The 21998-nt window shown below is 34.4% G+C and overlaps 1 protein-coding gene and 1 long non-coding RNA gene across 2 annotated transcripts in view; one reads left to right on the forward strand and one right to left on the reverse strand.

Annotated features, from left to right (window-relative positions):
• Positions 1–21998, reverse strand: part of LOC115863980 (uncharacterized) — a 193993-nt gene that overhangs the window by 149685 nt on the left and 22310 nt on the right. The gene's annotated exons all lie outside the window — the stretch shown is intronic.
• Positions 1–21998, forward strand: part of PNPT1 (polyribonucleotide nucleotidyltransferase 1) — a 41094-nt gene that overhangs the window by 6720 nt on the left and 12376 nt on the right. The window contains exons 5-18 of the mRNA XM_030877251.2: positions 707–756; positions 1777–1840; positions 1942–1989; positions 2929–3042; positions 7942–8128; positions 9005–9056; positions 9436–9493; positions 11501–11597; positions 12049–12151; positions 16409–16479; positions 18238–18274; positions 20187–20253; positions 20339–20428; positions 21614–21667. Of these exons, the coding sequence (XP_030733111.1) occupies positions 707–756; positions 1777–1840; positions 1942–1989; positions 2929–3042; positions 7942–8128; positions 9005–9056; positions 9436–9493; positions 11501–11597; positions 12049–12151; positions 16409–16479; positions 18238–18274; positions 20187–20253; positions 20339–20428; positions 21614–21667 (1092 nt within the window). The remainder of the gene's footprint in view (positions 1–706; positions 757–1776; positions 1841–1941; positions 1990–2928; positions 3043–7941; positions 8129–9004; positions 9057–9435; positions 9494–11500; positions 11598–12048; positions 12152–16408; positions 16480–18237; positions 18275–20186; positions 20254–20338; positions 20429–21613; positions 21668–21998) is intronic.

A 21998-nucleotide genomic window follows, 5' to 3' on the forward strand; every position in this document is an offset into this window, starting at 1 on the left:
TGTTTAATACTGAATCCCCTATACCTGGCATACTGCCCAGCACAAAATAGGCATTCAATAAATATTTGTTGACTAAATGAATGAATCTCTATTAATCACATAAATTCTGTGGCCCACGCCTCTACTCTGTTGAACCTATCCTGAGTATTTTCCATTTTTATGTTCAACATGGTAATTCCTGAAAGCATTATATTCATCGACTACTGAAATATGTTTATAACCTGTCAAATCTTCGACATCCTTAAATATTGAGGATCATTTGTAGTCTATAGCTCTTCTACCCAAAATTTCTACTTTATATTTATATGCATTCATCAGACACAGAAAACCAAGGAAGGATTTTCTTTTGGTCTACTGTTGGTTAAGTCTCTTTCCTCTGCTTATATAAATAAATAACAAATAAGCAATGAATTCTGATGCCTGTGGAACCAGAATGAAAAGCTGCTCCCCAATTTTACACTTGGGTGCTCTTGCCCTGCTAGTTTTTCATCTTTAGGGCATTATGTATATTAATATTAATATATGTATATTTACTGACCCTGTCAGTAAATTAGTCCAAGGGTTTTGTTTTTGTTATTATTGTTTTGTTTTATTGAATGGCTAGTTATATTATTTTTTAGCTTGTTTAATGAGGGAAAAGTTTTAAACTGTGAAGCAGCTTCTGTCAGTAACTATTTAATGTCTTTTCTTTTTTTGCTTTTGGCAGATCGTTCAATTAGACCTCTCTTTCCAGCAGGCTACTTTTATGATACACAGGTAGGTTCTGTTTTAGGTTTATTTGTTTCCAGGTCAATCAAAAATGACTTACTGAATCTCTATTTAATACTTCCTAGGCTAAACATTATAAACAGTACAAAATAAGAATTTTTGGTGATCCTGTTACATTTTACATTAAGTTTTTTTAAAAACAATAATTTTTAAAAGCTAACATTTATTTGGTGTCAATTTGAGCTGATACCTGAATTACGAGTAGGAATTAGCCAATGTAGGAGTGTAGGAAGATGGAATGGGAAGCACAGAAGCCCTAAGGCAGGAAAGAAGTTGGTAAATCTGAAGAAAGGTTAGAGTGATTGAGGTGGGTGGGGACAGTTCAGGCTGGGCCTTGAAGGTCATATTAGTAACAGACTAGGACAGTTGACACAACTAATCTTTATTACCTATTTTTATCACTGGGTCCTCTAAACCTCTACTTTCTTATATTTTAATACTTTGTGAATATTACTTTCTTTCAGAATAATGACCCATATACTTTAATTAAGTAACTATTTTATGTATTTGAGAAAATTAAATATGCCTTGCAAATTTCCCTTTGCAAGGATGTCACTGCCTCAAGAAGTTATTTTCCTAAGTACATGACATAGGCATATTATTACAGTGCAATTTATTTGTCTATGCTTAGCAAACAGAAGACAATATTTTTATGTAACATTTACTAACATAGCTAACATTTACTGAATACTTTCAACATGCTCAGTATTATAAATGCTTTACGCACAATATTTCCTATAATTTTCCTAAGAACTGTTTAGGAAGATGCTGTTATTTTTCCCTTTTAAAGATAATGAAACTTTTTGAGGCTTAATTTAAGTAATTTGTCAATGGTCAAGCATGTAGTTAAATGATAACCAGAATTAAGGGGTTTGACTACAAAGGCCCTGCTTTTAACCATATAGCGCTCCTATATTTTAGGACAAGATGTTAATCGAAATGATAATCCTCCCAAATCAAGCAGATTTTTTTTTTTTTAAATGCTGTGAATTTTTTCCCTTGCACCAGATCCTTTGTAATCTGTTAGCAGTAGATGGTGTTAATGAACCTGATGTCCTAGCAATTAATGGTGGTAAGTATAAAAATAAAGATTCAAATTATTACTGTTGTTTTTTTTTTTAAGTGATGAAATATTTTTATTTCAGCTCTTATTTTTTTCCTTTTTCCTTAAAGCTTCTGTAGCCCTCTCATTATCAGATATTCCTTGGAATGGACCTATTGGTAAGTTAGGTTTTGAAAATAAGAAACATTATATTTGTTTCAAGAAATAAGAGTAAGCATGCTATAGCAAGGGCATAAATTTATTGGCTCTGAATTATTATTTCTTAGGGAGTTGAATTAAATGACATTCTAAGAAGAGTCCTTTCAACATTTTGAGATATTTTTATCTTTGCTTTGGGTTTTGTTTCTTATAGCAGTATGTTATGGTGTTAAAGATTATTTTGTTTTTAGATACTGTGACTTCTTTGTTGCCTCTTCTGTTAGAGGACTTTCTCTTTTTTTGGACTGGGAAATTGTCAGAGTACATACTCTTTCAGGATAATACAAACATGTTTGTAACTTACAGCTCTTATAAGTTGTAATCATGCAATATACAAATGATTCATCAAGTAAATAATTATTGACTGTCCTAAATGCCAGATACTGAGCTAAGCACCAAAGGAACTAAGGCAGACTAGGCATCAGCAGTACAAGATGAATGAGACAGTTCTTGGTTTCAGCATAAGTGAAACAGACAAATAATTATTGATATTTATAAACAATATTATAAAAGTATAGTCAGAGTGCTAAGAAAATGATAGAGAAGGGCGGGTTTAGTCTTGTGAGGTCAGGCTGTCAAGGAGAGCTCCTCAGAGTTATCGACATTTAAGCTGAACCTTAGTAGGGTCAGATTGTAAGCACTTGCCTTAGAGAAAGTACATTCTAGACCAGGAGAAGAACATGAGCATAATCACAGAGATGTAGAAGAAATGGTGTACTTGAGCAACTGAGTAAGGCCAGAGGTAGGGTGAGGTAGTATAATCTGTGGGCCTTAAATACCATGATAGAAATATGGATTTTACTGTGGTCACAATTGAAGATAGGGATTGAAGCTGTCACTAAGATGTCTTGAAAACTGAGTTTTTATTAAACAGTTGCCAATATTTTAATATGTTTTAGGGGCAGTACGAATAGGAATGATTGATGGAGAATGTGTTGTTAACCCAACACGAAAAGAAATGTCTTCCAGTACTTTAAATTTAGTGGTTACTGGAGCACCTAAAAGTCAGATTGGTAAGTAGTTTAAGTGGTAGATTTATTCTGGATTTTACTTACAAGTTCTGGCTTCTTAAAAATGCATTTAAACTCTTTTTTTGTATGTGTGCTTTGTTAATTGGCCATAAAGATTTTTGTTTTATTGCTGCCCTATTTTGGTAGCGCTCTTGCTTCATATCAGATAATACCTAAAATTATAGACTGTTATACCACTCTAATTGAAATATACAAAAGTCATTATCAAGATAATTCTAGTAATTATTTTTAGACAGATAAGCTAGTCTAAAATTTGAAGTTCCAACTATGGTAGTAAATTAATTGTTTCATTCATTTAAATATGTTAATTTGGCTAATGCAGTCATTCTAAGTCTGTTTATTGTCCTCTGAGAAAGAGGTATCATATTTCCAGTAGGTGGAAAACTAGTAATAAAGTAGAAGAAATGCTCTGACCATGGGCCACCTTCACTCCTTCTACCTAAAATGTCATAATTGCATGAATGAAAATCAGGGGCTGGTTCTGTTGAAGAAGAATGGGCTTTAACAGTCCAAATGACCTTGGTTTGAAACCCAGCATCTGCCGCAGTTAACCATGGACAAATTAATTAAGGTCTCTTAGCAGTTTATTCTACTATGTGACATGTGATGTCTGGAACTTTTTGACAATGGATCTTCTAATGTGGGAACATTTTGATGAAACGTAAACTATTAAACTTTTAGTTCTTTTTCTGTACAATTAATGTGTGAGACACCTCATTTCCAGCTTCTTCTTTTGGAGTGTTAGTAATAAGTTAGAATTAGGTATTATCAATATATATGATAGACAAAACACATGAAACAGGAGTTGTGTATTGTCTACATGTTAGTTAGGGATTGTGTGGTTAAACTAAATAACAAGGCTTAAACAAGATAGGAACTTATTTTTCTCTCAAGTAACAAAAATTCAGAGGTAATAAGTCCAGGACAATTACAGCAGCTCCATAATGTCTTAAGAAATCTAGATTCTTTTTAGCTTTCTACTCTGCTATCCTCAGGGTGTGGCCCACATCTTCATACTTATGAACAGGCTACCAGAGCTCTGGCCAACTTTTCTAACTTTCTAACTTACAGGCAGGAGGAAGAAAAAAGAAAAAGGGGAATAGAAAAAGGAGTGTGCCCTCTGAGTAAGTCAGCCTCCCTTTTAAAGAACTTTCCCAGAAGTCCCCACATAGCAGTTTCCACTTACATCTTATTGGACAGAAGTGTGACACATCTGCATCCATGACTACAAGGGAGGCAAGGAAATGGTTTTTGGATTCTACCTTGAGAAGGTGGGGAACTATTGAAATATAGAGAGGATTCCAAAGATATGGGGAAGCTCTGAACAACGAATGACCCCTACATCATATTTGAGCATCTCAGAAAGGGCCTTGAGCAGAGTATTGGTTTACTATTTGAAGTTCACTTGGTCTCCATCTGAAATTTTTTTTGCTGAAAGTTACAATGTTCATTTAATTCCAATTAGTAAATCGATTTGGCTTCTTTACAGGGCCTTTATGATTAGAATCAAGGTTTGTAAAGTATCCGGCATAGTACCTAGTACCTAGTAAGCAAACAGTCAATACCTGCTGTTACCATTAAGACACAAAATAAACTTGCTTCTAAATGGTCATATAGCTTCTATCTGCCTTAGAATTTGAACCCCTCTAATTTTAAATAGATATTGGAGGAATGAACTAAGGATCTTTACTGTATCTGTGGCATGCCACAGAAACCCGATAGGCAGCCTTCCAGCTGGCTGTTCTCACCCGTTCCTCTCTAGATGGAAGAATGAAACCAGAAACTGCTTAAACCATCACAGGGTAGTCTTGAGTAATTATAAGGAGGCTGAACGTGATTCAGAACCAACCTGTAAGGAGACTGGTTTCAGAAGTTACCAGCATCCATTTTATGACTTCCACATCACTATTTTCAGCCAGTACTCTGTACTTTTGTCAAGGTATACCAAATATACATCTGACCCCATGTTCATGTATTAAAGTTAATATTGGGTCCAAGTCAAATATCATCATCATGGAACTTCTGGGATACAAAACTACAAAAAAGTAATTGCTACCATTTCATTATTAAAATATTTAGGGCTTCCCTGGTGGCGCAGTGGTTGAGAGTCCGCCTGCCGATGCAGGGGACATGGGTTCGAGACCTGGTCCCGGAAGTTCCCACATGCCACAGAGCAGCTAAGCGCATGCGCCACAATTACTGAGACTGTGTTCTAGACCTCGCTAGCCACAACTACTGAAGCCCGCATGCCTAGAGCCCATGCTCCGCAACAAGAGAAGCCACCGCAATGAGAGGCCCATGTACCACAACGAACAGTAGCCCCCTCTCGCTGCAACTAGAGAAAAACCCACGCACAGCAAGGAAGACCCAATGCAGCCAAAAAATAAAACAATAAAAAAAAGAAAAATGAATTGCTTTGAAATTTAATTGGTGAAAACAAAGTCTGAGTAATATTCATTTTCTTTGCCATATTCTCTTCTTTAAATGAATTTACTGAGGTATAATTTACATACATTAAATGCATGTTTGGGACTTCCCTGGTGGTCCAAGTGGCTGGAGCTCCGCGCTCCCAGTGCAGGGTCCGGGGTTCAATCCGTGGTCAGGGAACTAGATCCTGCATGCATGCCGCAACAAAGATCCCTCACACTGCAATGAAGATCCTGTGTGCTGCAACTTAAAAAAAAAGATCCCATGTGCCGCAACTAGAAAAGATCACACATACCGCAACTAAGACCTGGTTGCAGCCAAATAAATAAATAAATAATTTTAAAATGCATGTTTTTTTAAATTTTTTAAAAATTTGTTTATTTTATTTATTTATTTATGGCTGTGTTGGGTCTTTGTTGCTGCTTACGGGCTTTCTCTCGTTGCAGCAAGCGGGGGCTACTCTTCGTTGAGGTGTGCAGGCTTCTCATTGCGGTGGCTTCTCTTTTTGCAGAGGATGGGCTCTAGGTGCGCGGGCTACAGTAGTTGTGGCACATGGGTTCAGTAGTTGTGATTCATGGGCTCTAGAGCGCAGGCTCAGTAGTTGTGGTGCACAGGCTTAGTTGCTCCGCAGCATGTGGGATCTTCCCGGACCAGGGCTTGAACCCGTGTCCCCTGCATTGGCAGGCAGATTCTTAACCACTATGCCACCAGGGAAGCTCTAAATGCATGTTTTTAAATTTCCAATTTAATTCTGTGAAAGTGAGAGGTCATGGGAATACAGATAAGAAAAAGGATATAACCATCTCCATATCATGGTATCAGAGGAAGCATCTTCATGCCTCAAGTGAAGAACTGAAACCTTACCTCCCTTTACCCTCCCCCATGTATATTTGTTTATGTTTATCTACATTTAGAACCACAATAGGGAAGTGTCACAATTTTTGCTTTTGCTTCAACCATCAGTTTAGAAAATTCCAGAGAAGGAAAGTATATTGTACTTACCAATATTTCTGCTTAACATGTTCTTAACATGGTTTCTTCCTTTATTGTTTGCTTTCTGTTTAGAGAACTTTCCTTAGCCATATTAGGGTGACACATTTTCTTCTTTCTCCTTCATCTAAGAGTCTTGATTTCTCCTTCATTCCTAAATATCTTCACTGGGTATAGGATTCTGGGATGACAGTTCTTTTCTTTCAGCACCTGAAAAATATTATGCCTCTTCCTTCTGGCCTCCATGGTTTCTGATGATAAATCTGCTGTTGTTTGCTTTTCCCATATGGGTAAGGTCATTTTTCTCTGGCTGGTTTCAAGATTTTTTTCTTTGTCTTTGGTTATCAGAAGTTTAATTGTGATGTGTCTTTCTTTGGGTCATCCTATGTAGGGTTTATTCAGCTTCTTGAATATGCAGGTTTATGTCTCTGCCAAATTTGGGGAGTTTCCAGCTATTTTTTTTTCCCAGTACTTTTCAGCCCTGCCATCTTTCTCCTCTCTTTCCAGGACACCAGTGACACAAGTGTTATATCTTTTGTTACACTTTCACAGGTCTGCTTCAATTGACTGATGGAATTCCAACATATGAAGCATATAAGTAGATTTTTTTTTCATTCTCCATTATGCCTAGAAGACTTAGAAGTGACTTTTTAGGCAATAATAAATCTTAATGATAACATTATGTGGTTAAACATATTAGTTATGATGGCAACTATGTATTACATGATCTTTGACTTTGGACAAGTTGAGGAATGCCAGAAATGGCACACAAGTTGGCAGGAGTCTATTCAGCCTTGTAGAAACCAAAGCCAAAGCTGAATAGTAGATTTTAGCTAGGTACCATGCTAGAAGCCTTACTTTGGAGCTTCCCTGCTTTACACAGGAGTTTTACTGTTACAGAACTATAAAAACAACCTTTTTATGGTAGTAGCTAGGGTTCTCTAGTTGGCTTACTTGAAACAGTATCACTACAAAGATTTCCCCACCTGTGCAAGAATTAGACAATGTGACAATGACCAAATTAAGTGGGAAGTCACATCAAATATTGTTAAACAGGAAACATTTATTGGCCACCTATTGTGCTGATATTATAAAATTACATTTTAAATACATTTAAAAAAAAAGATGCAATTGTACATATTAAAAGATGGAATTTTATGGTATTTGAATTATACCTTATAAAGCTGTTATAAAAAGTTGTGTGTGTAGTTTATTTTCCATTTCATTTTTTATGAGAAATCTCTCATTAAATTTATGAAGACTATAAACCTAACTTCAAATATCAAGGTTTCTTTATTCATTTACTACTGTTTATATTTTGGAATTATGTTGATTCTGAGGAAAGAAATCAAAAAGGATTAATAAAATTCATCTGTAGTATTTATGTCATGTCATGGTATTTGAAAATGCTATATTGGTAAAAGGTTCAATGGCAGTCCTTTTGTTTTTTCTTTTTTTTTTTAGTCATGTTGGAAGCCTCTGCAGAGAATATTTTACAGCAGGACTTTTGCCATGCTATCAAAGTGGGAGTAAAATATACACAACAAATAATTCAGGGCATCCAGCAGTTGGTAAAAGAAATTGGTGTTACCAAGAGGACACCTCAGAAGTTATTTGTTCCTTTGCCAGAGATTGTGAAACACGCTCATAAGTAAGAACATCTGTACAAAAGAAAATATGAAAGTGTCACCAGATTTAATTTCCTCTCAGAAAAAACTTCTCATGGAAGCATTGTCCATGCATTACTTCTTAAATAGCACCCTTCTATTTTAAGAGTCATTGCCATAAATACCAGTCTAATGCTTTAAAAAGGATAAACCCACATCCCTCTTGAAGGGCCTAAGTTTGAATCTCAAAGGAAAGGGGAGAGTGAGTTTACTGGTGAAGATTCAGATCATCCTCATATCTCTCTGTGTGAAGGAAAAAGAGTATATAAAGCATAAGATATTTGAATATCTAAGGAAACTGTTGAGGTTCTTGAAAAGAAATACAATCACCACTATATGCCCAGTCCTTATAATAGTGCCTGCACATAAGCACTCAGTAAATTATGAATGAATGACCAGAAAATTATTTCACTTTATTTGAAATAAATTGAAAAAGTTAATATTTCCATTAGTATGAGTCTCACAGCCATTACTCAGAGATTAAAGAGTTATATACACTGTCCCCAACAAAAGCGTTGCCTGCAATAACAGCCAAAACACGTAGAACAGGAAAAAACAACTGGTCATATGAGAGAGACTGAGCAGAGAGAAAGAGAAAAATCTAAGGTGAAATTAATTGAACAATGAAGAAGGGAGGGCATGTGTGTGATTCCCTTAAGATGTGAGGAGAAAGAAATTTGTGTTTTGTATCATATTATAAATAGTAAACAGATTAGCAGTGTTATAGAGCAATAAATACATATTTTTAATTCTTTATGAAATGTTAAATATTTTAGATTATTAAATATTTCAGTTTTGTTTATAATAGACACTGCCTAGTGTTTCCAAATATGCTGACATTTATTTTGTGCTTAAAATAGACTCGCCATGGAAAAACTCTACGCAGTTTTTACAGATCATGAACATGATAAAGTAGGTATACCTGAATTTTGTTTATATAATTGTTCTGGGAATTCTTTTTTGTCATAGCTTACACAGTTTTGTTTATGAATATTTGTCCTGTTTTTATGAAAAATCTCTAAACAGAAAGCTAAATAAAAGCCTAGCTGTTTGCTTCTCCATCCTCCTGTTGTTGGGAAGGAAGTTTTAGGGAAAACTTTTAGGGAAGTGTGGAAATATATTTAAATGAATTAAACAGGTAATATTCCCTACAAATCAATAACCAGTTTCAATATTTTAAAGAATGTTACCATGAGAGAGAAATCTGATTACTATTACAATGTGTTAATTGTATAATAATTTAAAAAATAGAAATGTTAAATATAATAACTGAACCTCAACTTTCTTTTAGATTTCCAGAGATGAAGCCGTTAACAAGATTAGATTAGATACAGAGGAACAACTAAAAGGTAATTTTTTTTTTTTTTTAGTTTAAAAAATATTTAAAGGAAATAATAGATTTTAAAGTTTCAGTTGTGAGACCTTGAACAAATTGGTTATTCTCATTACTCCTTAGTTTTATCTTTGGTAAACTTAAAATAATGATACATCCCAAGGTTACTGTTAAATTGACCTCTATAAATGGGTAAGAACTGCACCTGACATAGAGTGGGCACCAATAAATGCTGAATGTGAGGTATTCCTGACCTTTTCTGGATCAAACTCTCATACTCCAAAATGGGTATCGTTGTATCCTGTCATGAAAATCTAAAAGATATTCTTTAAAATTCTTGTTCTTAATTTGTAAAACTGCAATACTAATAATACATGGTTTGTGGGGATTGAATGAATAAGTCATTTACATCTGCGCCTGGCACATAGCAAGTGTTCAGTAAGTGTTAACTGATGTTGTTATTATTAACATGTGGAATTGTAAAATTTAGATTTTAGAGAATCTTGCTCTCTAAAAATTAAACAAAGGATTTGATTGTTTTAATATCAATCACAAACTGAATGTGTACCAGGCATGACATATAGTTCTCGTTAATTCTTCTGTTAACAGACAAATATTCTCTCACCTGAGTATCTTATTTTAAGACAAAAATTCTGCTGCTAGCCTTGATATTAAGGCCATTACCTATAATTGCCATTGAAAAAGTTTGGTCTTTTCTCACTATATTTCATCCTATTAAGAATTAGAAGTTGTTGAACTGAATGAATAAGCATTTTCAGAACTCTAATGGAAAACTGATGAATTCATAAAAGTGCTAACAAAAGATCAAGATGAAAAAAAATTAATTACATGGGACTGAGTGAACTGATGACGATGATTATAATTTTTGTGACTTTCTGTTTGAATTAAAAAAAAAACTTTGAAGCATTTAGTACAAAATACAGGTTAATATCTTTGTAACTTTGACCTGGGAAATAATTTCTTAATTTACAATAAAAGAGCTAATCATAAAAAAAAAAGACAGAGAAGCTGTATAACACCTGTTGCCTTATTTAAAAAGAAAAGTGATTTTGTGTTTGTATTAATACATAATAGAATACCTTCATGACCCTCTGGGTTCATAGGATATTTTAAATGTTTTGTTACTAATTATTTTCATCTCCAAGTGCAACTCAGTTAAAGCATAAAAATTCATATTAAAATATAATATTTAAAATTATTCTTGCCTGATGAAGACACAATTCTTAATATATCTCTCTGTGGCCACTTCTTGTGTTCTGGTTACTTTAAAGTTGTATTTAATAAACCAATTGCTTAAGAGAACAGTGCTTAAAACTTGGCATAAATAAATTGGTAAGATAAAGTAGCTGAACATTTAAAAGCATAAGCCTAGGCCAACAAATCTGTATTCAGGTTACAGCTGTCAGTTACTACCTGAGTTATCTCAGGCAATTTACTCCTCCTCTTTAGGCCTGTTTTTTTCTTCTGTAGAATGGGGATAATAGTAATAGAATTTACCTCATAAATTCCTATAAAGATTAAAGGCATTAAAAAAAACATGTAAATTACCTGGGTTATGAAAGAACTTGATAAATGTTAACTAAAAACTAGTCGGTAGGGATTTGTAAAATATAAAAAAAAATTATTCCTCTATTTGTGGACCAAGATAAAAAGATCCTAAGGCAAAAGAGTTAAGGAGACTACTCTTAAAAATATCAGTTAAACCTTCTCATGATATGGTGGGCTAGATTTGTCAGATAACAATGTAATAGAAAGCTGATTTCAAAGCACTATTGTTCTGGTAGAAAGCAAACTAAGTTCCCATTAACAGTGCATTTGAGGTATAATACTTGTGTCTCTCCTACTTAAAAACATTTAATTTATCTACTTTGAGAACTAAATGTTCAGAGTCAACTCCCTTGGCTTACTTCCATAGTTAATTTATTTGATACTGTGAACTTAAGAGAAATCTTATCTTCCAGAAAGAGAAAATCTTTGTTTTGGTTTGTCTTTTCTTCTATAGAAAAATTTCCAGAAGTTGATTCCTATGAAATAATAGAATCCTTCAATGTTGCTGCAAAGGATGTTTTTAGAAGTATTATTTTGAATGAATACAAAAGGTAAACATATCCTTTTTTAATGGAATTGAAAGCAGGTTTCCTCAAAAGTGGCAACTTGCTCAAAGCAAGAGACTTTTTTTTTCAAGTAACAGGAAAGAATTATATAATGTTTATTTTATAAATGGATACCTGTTGAAGAGTGTGTGCATTGGGTAGATGTGTTCATCTCTCTGTGGGCCTCGTATAGAGCATTGCTTCACAGCTGTGACTGCATGTTAGAATTACCTGCAGAGCTTTTTAACAATATAAGTGTATGGGTCACAACCCTTGAAATTCTGATTCAGTGGGACTTAAGATGGGGCCCAGGTATCTATATTATTTTTTTAAAGTTCTACAGGCAGTTATGACATGCAGTTCAAGTTGAGAACTTCCTGGTAGGATTCAAAAGATAATGTGTGATTTTTCTGACTTCCAACACTGCTTTTCTTAATTATTTCCTTTATTACTGTAGGTGTGATGGTCGAGATTTGACTTCACTTAGGAATATAAATTGTGAGGTAGATATGTTTAAAATTCTTCATGGATCATCATTATTTCAAAGGGGACAAACACAGGTAATATATGTAAAAAGCTACAATTATTTGCCAATACAGGATTGCTTAATTAGTTCTAATAGAAGTACATTATGTAGGTTTTTAGCATATGGAATATATTATCTATTCAGAGTACTTTGATTTTTAAAAAATGTTTAACAGTCAAGATAATGAACGTACCCAAGAGTTTCCTCATGCCTCACTATAGTCTCTTCTTCCTGCTCCCCTCCCTTTCCTTAGGCAACTACTGATCTGCTTTTGTCACTGTAAATTAGTTTGCATTTTCTAGAATTATCTAGTATTTTTATTACATTTTTCTTTTAATCTTAAGTACACAAAATTAAGTCACTCATACTCCTCAGTTTATGACATATTAGCATTGTTGGTCTATGGCCAGGCCCTCACTTTTTTTCTCCATTTAGCCTGAACCTTAGTCCTATTCTTTTCCTTTACCTATTCCCTTATATTTAACACATATGTGTATGCATTGTTTCATGTATGGTATTATGCTTTATTTTAATTATGTTAATCACTAAGTTTGCCATCTAATGGGTACAAAGTGGTGTGTCATTGCTTTCATTTGTGTTTCCTGATAAGGAATGAACTTCTCTAGCCAGTTAACATGATAACTGTATAAACCATACCCTGGGGGGCTGCATACCTCCAGGGCACTCTTTTCACAAAGATAGTGTCCCTAGAGTTGAGCAGAGTGGTAGCCCTAGTTAAGGTTTGCTCTTTTGTGAATTATCTGCTCATATCCTTTGACAAATTTGTTTTTTCTTTTTTTAATATGGTTTACTGTCTTTTTCCTGCTGGTTTTTTTTTTTTTTTTTTCTGTACGTGGGCCTCTCACTGTTGTGGCCTCTCCCATTGTGGAGCACAGGCTCCGGACGCGCAGACTCAGTGGCCATGGCTCACGGGCCCAGCCGCTCCGCGGCATGTGGAATCTTCCCGGACTGGGGCACGAACCCGTGTCCCCTGCTTCGGCAGGCAGACTCTCAACCACTGCGCCACCAGGGAAGCCCTTCCTGCTGTTTTTCACTGAGTTCTTATGTGTTTTAAATATTAATCCTTTTCAGTAAACATAATTTGTATGTATCATCTCCCTCTTTGCCATATGTCTTTTAACTTTGCTTGTGGTAGCCTACTATAAGCATACCTTGGAGATACTGCAAGTTCAGTTCCAAACCACTGCAATAAAGTGACTATCACAATAAAGCAAATCACACAAATTTTTTGATTTCCCAGTGCATATAAAATTTTTGTTTTATACTATACTGTAGTCTATTAAGTGGGCAATAACATTACATCTAAGAAAATAATGGACAAACCTTAATTTAAAAATACTTTATTGCTAAAAAATGCTAACCATCATCTGAACCTTCAGCAAGTCATAATCTTTTTGCTGGTGAGGTTTTGAAAATTTTGAGAATTATCACAATGTGACACAAAGACACAAAATGAGCAAATGCTGTTGGAAAAACGGTGCTGATAGACCTGCTTGACACAAGGTTGCCACAAACCTTCAATTTGTAAAAAAGGCATTATCTGCAAATAATTAAAAAGTTAAACACAATAAAGTGAAATGCAGTAAAATGAGGTATGCCTGTATATGTCTACAGTGAACCCGAAATCTTTACTTTTGAGGTCTTTAAAGAAATCCTCCCTTACCCCAAAGTCACAAAATTATGCACCTACTTCTTCTATTAACTTTCTAGTTTTAGCTATTAAATTTAGACTATTAATCTATCTTGGAGTTTATTCCTATACAAGGTATTAAGTAGAACTCTCCAGAGTGAGCCAATTTTGCAACACTGTTTACTAAAAATTCATTTTTTTCCCATTGATTTGTAATGTTACCTTATCACATTCAAAGTTTATAAATACATGTTTGAACTATACTCTCTTCCATTGTTCTGTGAGTTAACCTGGGCCAGTGTCAGACTGTTTTAATTATTATAGTTTTGGGATATATTTTAAAATCTGAGGGGCAAATCCCTTTTTATTCTTCCTTCTCTTCCCACCCCAAATTGTCTTAGCTCTTCTGTTACATTTGTTCTTTCATTTAAATTTTAGTATCACATCAAGTTCTGAAAAAAATCTTTCTATCCAATACGATTTAGACTGGTTTTGCACTAAATTTACGGAATGAGTAAAAAATGATATTTTTACAATTTCAATCACAGTCTTTACAATAAATATAGTGTACCGCTCCTTTGATTTGGGTTTTCTTTTATGGCTTTTAATAAAAATTTTAAAAAATAACTCTATTAAATTTTGTATACTTTTGTTAGCCCTTCTGACAATCTGTCTTTTAACTAGAGTGTTTAGTCCATTAATGTTCAATTTAATTTTTTGAGTTTAGTCTCATTATTTGTTTTTGTTTAGCCCCTCTGTGTTTTGTTTTTCTATTCTTTCTGCCTTTTTAGATTAATTGAATATTTTTTAGATCTCCATTTGAATTTGTTTGCTTTGTAGCTATACCTCTGTGTTATTTTACACTGGTTACTACAAAGAATACAGTATACATTCTTTTCACAGTCTGTTTACAGTTAGTTTTTTTTCACTTCACACAAAATGAGTAAAGTTTGCAACCACTTAGGTCCATTTGCCCCTCCTTCCATCCTTTATACTGTAGTTGTCTTATGAGTTACATCTACATGTATTGTAACTTCACAAGGCAACATTATAACATTTATTTTAAACAGTTACATACTTAAAGAAGAGGGAAAAGATAGTCTTTTATATTGACCCACATATTTACCATTTCTGATGCTTTTTTATTTCTTCCTGAAGATCCAAGTTTCCATTTAGTATTATTTTGCTTCAATCTGACAGGACTTCATTTAGTATTGTCCTATGGATGTTCTGATAACAAATTCTTATTTTTCATTTATCTGAAAATGTCTTTATCTTTTTACAAAGAATCTTTTGCCAGAATATAGATTCTGGGTTGATGCTTTCTTCTTTCAGAACTTAAAGAAATGGTCTACGGTTTTTTGTTCTCCTTTTTTTTCTGATGAGAAATCAGGGCTCATTCAAATCATTGTTCCCTGTATGTTATTTTTTGTTTTCAACTGGGTGCTTTCAAGATTTTCTGTCTTTGGTTTCAGCAGTATGACTATGAAAAGTGTGGTTTTCTTTTATTTGTCCTACTAAGAGTTTCTTGAGCTTTAAACCTATAAATTTGTATCTTTCATCAAACTTGAGAAATTTCAGCTGTAATTTCTTCAAATTTTTTTCTATCTTATTCTCTCTTTTCTCTCATTCTGGGGTTGCAAGTACATATATTTAGTCCTTTTGATATTGTCCCACAGGTCCTGGAGGCTATGTTCTTTTTTCCCTCCCTCGTTCTGTAGAGTGGGCAATTTCTTCTAATCCATCTTCATGTTCACTGACTCTTGCCATCTTCTTTCCATTATGATTTATTTTTCAGTTCTAGAATTTCTGTTGGTTCTTTTTTATGTCCTTGAATATAATTATGATAGCTATTGAAAATCCTTGTCTGTTAATCCAACATCTGAATCAGCTCAGGGTCAGTCTCTATTCATTTTCTTTTCTCTTGAGAATGGGCCCCATTTCCTGTTGTTTTTTTTCTTGTAGGTTGTATCCTGGATGTCGTGAATGATACATTGTAGAGTCTTTGGATTATGTCATGTCCCTACAGTCTTCTTAGATTAACCTTATTTTTTTTCTCCCCCAATTTTAAGCAGTTAGTTTTATTGGCTGAACCTTTATTGAGGATTCGTTTAGGGTCAGGTTTTAAAATATTCCTCTTCCTGTCCTCCTCCCCCAGCACTCCCTAGTGCTTTACATATGTAGTCTATGTGATATTAGACTTCTGGATTATTGAGATTTACACATAATATTTATAATGTGTAAGTAATATAATTTCTAATGTTTATGGAATGAATAAATGTTTACTGTACTTTGGCAAGCTTTGAATAGAATGTACTTATCTCATTTCTTTAAAAGCTAAGTGGGTTCTTCAAATGTTTTTAGTTTTCATCTTCGTTGTTAGTAAATTAAAGCCTGAGGAATTTTTTTTTTTTTTTAAAGAAGATGTTGGGGGTAGGAGTTTATTTATTTATTTATTTTTGCTGTATTGGGTCTTCGTTTCTGTGCGAGGGCTTTCTCTAGTTGTGGCAAGTGGGGCCCACTCTTCATCGCGGTGCGCAGGCCTCTCACTATCACAGCCTCTCTTGTTGCGGAGCACAGGCTCCAGACGCGCAGGCTCAGTAGTTGTAAGCCTGAGGAATTTTATTTCTTCTTTTTTAGGTGCTATGTACTGTTACATTTGATTCATTAGAATCCAGCATTAAATCAGACCGAATTATAACAGCTATAAAGTAAGTTATGTTTTTGGGTTATGATGTTACAATATATAATTCATGTGGTATATTATTATTCATTATTCTTAAAACCTGTATCTCTGTACTTCATTTTTCTATTTACATAATAGTGATTTCAAGGGTTTTTTTGTGCTGTATTTGTCTCCTAACTCATTTGTTAGAACAAGTTTTGGTAAAGCATTTAATTCTTTTTAATATGGGTACATTTAGTTTATTATCTCTAAAACCATTCCTCTGGACAGATTTCCTGGGTAATCTTGAATGGATAGGTTTTTCTGTTGAATATTGTAAACAACAGAGCAAATAAATAATAAGCAAGAATCCCAGTTCCCAAAAAGAATCTGGAAGTTGTTGAAAGAAAAAACCTTATCTAATCCCAAAGCACATTTGAATTTGTGTTAAAAAAAAAAAATACTTGGTTTTCCTCCACTGTTCCTAAAAAGTCAGCAGTAAAATCACGTTGATCAATTTTAGATGATGAGAATCTGTATTACAGTCCCCACCAGCATTTATGCATCAGAGTTCTGGAACTCACAGCCACAGATCTTCCTCAGTGCCTAACAGGGTTGCTTCCCTTTCCTTTATTAAGGGTCTCAGAAGACCAAAGGACTCTGCCTCCCTCTTCCTTCTGCCCAACTGATGATGATAATCCCCAGTATCTTCAGGATAGCATCACTAATTGTTTTTCATGTACCTAATAAAAATAACAGGTGTATGTATAAGACTTGTATGTTCATCATAATCATAATTCTTTGTGGTGGGGGAGCTCTTAAACTTTTGTATTTTAAATTCCCATCTAGACCAAAACATGGTTGCCCTATCCTTCTTCATTTTGACTCCTTCTAAGAGGCAACACAGCTTCATAAGAGTGTGCAGTGGGTTTGGCCAGCATACCTCTCTGTGTTCTAGTCCTAAGTCTATAAGGGCATACACATCACTGAACCACGCTGGTCTTTGGTTTCCTCATCTTGTAAAGTGCAGGTACTGGGCTAATGATCCCTCGCCTCCTCTCTAGCCCCTAAACCTATGATTCCTTTAGTCTTCTGAAGGTGTCTGGTTTTTGAATTTCTTTCCCCAAGGCTGTAATTTATGGTTGTGCAGATTCAGCCCTAGCCTAGGACTTTCTAAATCCTCTGTACAAGAGGTGCCTTTTGTAATCCCACTCAAAGGGGACACTGTTTGTGCCAAGAACCTGTATATGCTTGTCTTTTCCTCAGTTAAAAATAAATCTGGTTTCCTGCTTCCAGAAATTTTGTTCCTTCTCATGCTTATTCTCCCCATTATTCTAGATTCAGTCATAACAGTTCTCTTTTCAAACCCTGAAAAAAATCTTTGCTTGTCAGATCTCCTGATTGCTCTCAGCTATATCATTTCAGTTACTGATCTTCATTTCACATGTTTGACTGGGAGGAAGATCATAACTCTGAGATTTAAGTAATGTGTTTATATTTAGGATTCTCACTATGTATTAATGCTTTAAAATGCATCTGTTGTCTTAGTATTCAAATCTGGATATCTAAGTGCTTTATTTTAAGCAAAATTGTTTTCTTAAATCTGTGTAGAATTCATTCAGAAGCCCCAGAAAAAAATACTGTTTCTGACATTCATCCTTCTAATTCTTCTGGTATTCAATTTCAGACCAACTCTACTTAATAACCAATTGTTTCTTAAATCTCCCTTACATCTTTTTTAGTTGTTTATTGAATAAACCTGTATCTGTGTGATTTTTTTTAATATTATGCTTTTTGTTTGCAGTGGGATAAAAGATAAAAATTTCATGCTTCACTATGAGGTAAGATGAATTTTTCCCCAATATTTTATTATGAAAGATTTCCAGAATACAGCAAAGTTGAAAGAATTTTACAGTAGATACCAGTATATCTACTACCTAGGTTCTACCATTAACATTTTACTATGCTAGTTTTATCATATGTCTATCACTGTTACTTTATTGCTTACAGAAGCGATTTAGAGAGACAAGTAGTAGCTTTCCAACCAACAGCTTTCTGTCTGAGTCATACATAAAAGTTAAAGTATAGTAGAGAGTACTGTATTGGTCAAGAAAGAGTTGTAACTGTTCACATGTGTTTCAGACAAGTGGGGCTTTTCAAATACCTCAACTGACAAATCACCATCTCCCTTTAGTTCATTTAAATGTTCATATTTTTACTCATTTGATTAGTAGTAAAAGAACTGAGGTATTTAATGTTAAACTACTTTATATGAAATCATTACATATAATTGAGTTTGGGATTGACTTTATTCAAAAGTAATCCTAAGGGACCAGATACAACACAACCATATAGCACTTTAGTTTTAGTATTTGAAGCAAACATGCTGGGGGGCTAGTGTAACATAGCAGGTCTTTTGAGTGGCCATTGTTGATTGCCCAGAATCCCAACATCTCAGTTTTGTTGAATCTGCTATAGTTAATAGAGAACATTTCATGTAAAAAAAAATATGCTAGAGAATATCCATAAACCTGGAGATTCTCACAGGTTTTAAGTCCCAATATCCTGTTTTGGATATAAACATGCTACAGAAGCCACAGAGGAATAGTAATTGATAAGGCACATCCTTTGTCAAGAGCTGAAGAGCACATGGCAATCTTTAAAAAAGGGCACCTGTGAAAAATGCAGCTCTAGCTGATTATTAGGGAAAGAGGTGAGAGCGGGGGCAAGAGAAAGATATGGGCCATTATTGCTGTATTGTCCCATTTTTTAAAAACCTTTTTATCATAAAATACAGATACTGAAAACCATATAAAACAAAGGATGACTTAATGGGTTTTTATAAGACAGACACCCTTGTAACCACCACCCAAGTCACAGTATAGAATGTTGCCAGTCACCCCAGAAGCTCCTCCATGTTTTTCATCCCAGTCTTAATACCCTTCTTCCCCTGAAAATAACTACTCTCCTAAGTTTTATAGTAATCACTTCCTTGGATTTTTATTGCACATCCCTAGGTACTATAGTGTAGTCTGGTCCATTTTTTTTAAAATTTGGTATCTCTTTGTCTCTTTTAATCTATAGGTCTCTCCTCTATCACATTCTTTTCTTTACAGTCTCCCTGTTGAGGCCGCAGAGCCATCTGACCTGTAGTGCTCCCCACAGTCTGGGTGCTGCTGATTGCACTCATGGTGCAGTTCAGCACGTTCCTCTCTGTTTCTGTCTCCTGCAAATTGACTGCTAGATCCAGAGGCTTTATCAGATTCATGTTCCATCTCTCCTTTTTAAAAACATTCCAGATTTTATGGGAAATTTCTCAATTTTTTAAATGACTGCAACTAGTTCACATTCTTTTAAGACGATATATTGATCAAATAAAATGGTTTGCAACCCCTGGCTAAGGTAAAACCCTTATTGAAAAAGATCTGTTTCCTCAATATGCATTTTTAAAAAATACGTACATTTCTTGTATTACAAAAGTAAAGTATTTTGTTATTGTTAACAATTTAAACATTATAGAAATTTGTGGTGTAAATCCCCATAACCATCCATTTCCCACCGCAGGTCACATAAACACTAGAAATAGGTACTTTTAGCAATTTGGTATATGTTTTAGATGTCCAGACATTTTCTGTGTGTATATGAATGTACTTTTTTATTAACAAAAATGAGATTCTACTGTTTTGTAACTTATTATGTATATGGGATATCTTTCCATGTCATTTGTATATGTACGTGGTTTTTGTTTTTAAGTTTCCTCCCTACGCAACTAATGAAATTGGCAAAGTCACTGGTGTAAATAGAAGAGAACTTGGGCACGGTAAGTACAAATCTGTATATGTACATGGTATTCTTACAGAGACTTAGCATATTTTTTTTGCTTATTATTTTCTATTCTGATTTAGGTGCGCTTGCTGAGAGAGCTTTGTATCCTGTTATTCCTAAAGATTTTCCTTTCACCATAAGAGTCACATCTGAAGTACTAGAGTCAAATGGTATGGTTTTGAAATATATTTTTCCTAGTCAAAAAGAACAGACTCCCTGTTATAGTTTTAGCTTTTCATAAATAATGTTACATTACATTTATTACTACAGTACCCAACCCACTGCAAGAGAAAAATGTGTTTAATCATATACTTATCTGAATCTCTGTTCTTCACTAATGAGCTCTTTTGAAAACAATATAATATAAAACAAATATTTCTCTTTATGTGTCTTTTACAATAGATCCAGTTTGGGTTATTTGTTTTATTTTTATAAACAAGCCACAGAGCAAGGCCAGCTTGGAGAGAGGAAGGGAAAAATATATAGTGAGCCATTAAGCAGGGAATACCTGTCATATATCACAGATATAAGTAGATATCACAGAGAGAGACTGGGCTAAAAGGTCAAATTTATTTTTTGTTTCAAAGGAAATTCTTTTTTTTTTTTTTTTTTTCTGGCAGGGCTGTGCAGCTTGTGGGATTTTAGTTCCCCAACCAGGGATTGATCCCAGGCCCTCGGCAGTGAGAGAGCACGGAGTCCTAATCTCTGGAATGCCAGGGAATTCCCAAAAAGTCAAATTTAAATTAAAAATCAGTCCACAGATCAAGGAAAGGTGATATAATCATTAAAGGCAGAAAGAGCATGTGGTTCTCAAACATGTAGCAGACATAGATCAGATGTTCATAGATATTTTTAAAAAAACACCAAAGGTCAGAATTTAAACTAGAGACTTTCTGTTCTCTACTGGGTGTGACTAGGCTATAGCTAATGGTCCAGTGAGAGAGCTATAGCCCGGTATCTTTAACTGCCTTCTCATTAAGCAACAGAAGAGGCATGCTGTTTTTTCTGGTAGGTTTCTTAGAATCAGAATCTCTAGCACTGCTATCCAGTAGAACTTTCTGTAGTGACAGAAATTCTCCCTCTCTGTGCTGTCCAGCTGAGGGACTGAATTTATTTCAAATAATTTAAATTTAGTGGCCACATGTTGCTAATGGCTATCATATTGGACTGTGCAGCTCTGCAGTTTGTGGTTTAGGAAAGGTTGCCTTAAATGCTTTTAAAAAGAAGGAAGGAAAGAATATTGAATATTTAAATTATAAATGAGTATTTGTAAGGAAATAACCAGTAGTAGCAATATTCTACATTTAACAACAATCAGTATTAAAGCAAGTATTTTTATTTCTTTCTTTGTATAGGATCATCTTCTATGGCATCTGCATGTGGTGGAAGTTTAGCTTTAATGGATGCAGGTAAAAGAGTTATGACTCAAAACTACCAAAGCTTATTTACATACATATACTTGATTAGTATAAAATACAGGATTTTTTTAAATTGAATTTTAGTAAGACTTGAAGAAGTCAGATTACAGATTACCAAACCTGGCCAGAAGGAAGATAGTTACAAAGTACAGCTTCAACTATACAGGTATCTGCTGGAATTCTTATTCTTGGCTAAAAGCAATACACTGAAATTATTTACTTGGTGACCCCGCAGGCTTTCTGAGAACTGTGCAATTGATTCCATTCACTAAGGAAGTTTGGATTAGCAAGCAGGAGTATTAGGACCCATAAAGGAAAGTAA

Source organism: Globicephala melas, chromosome 12 (assembly GCF_963455315.2).
Source record: "Globicephala melas chromosome 12, mGloMel1.2, whole genome shotgun sequence".
Lineage (NCBI taxonomy): Eukaryota > Metazoa > Chordata > Mammalia > Artiodactyla > Delphinidae > Globicephala > Globicephala melas.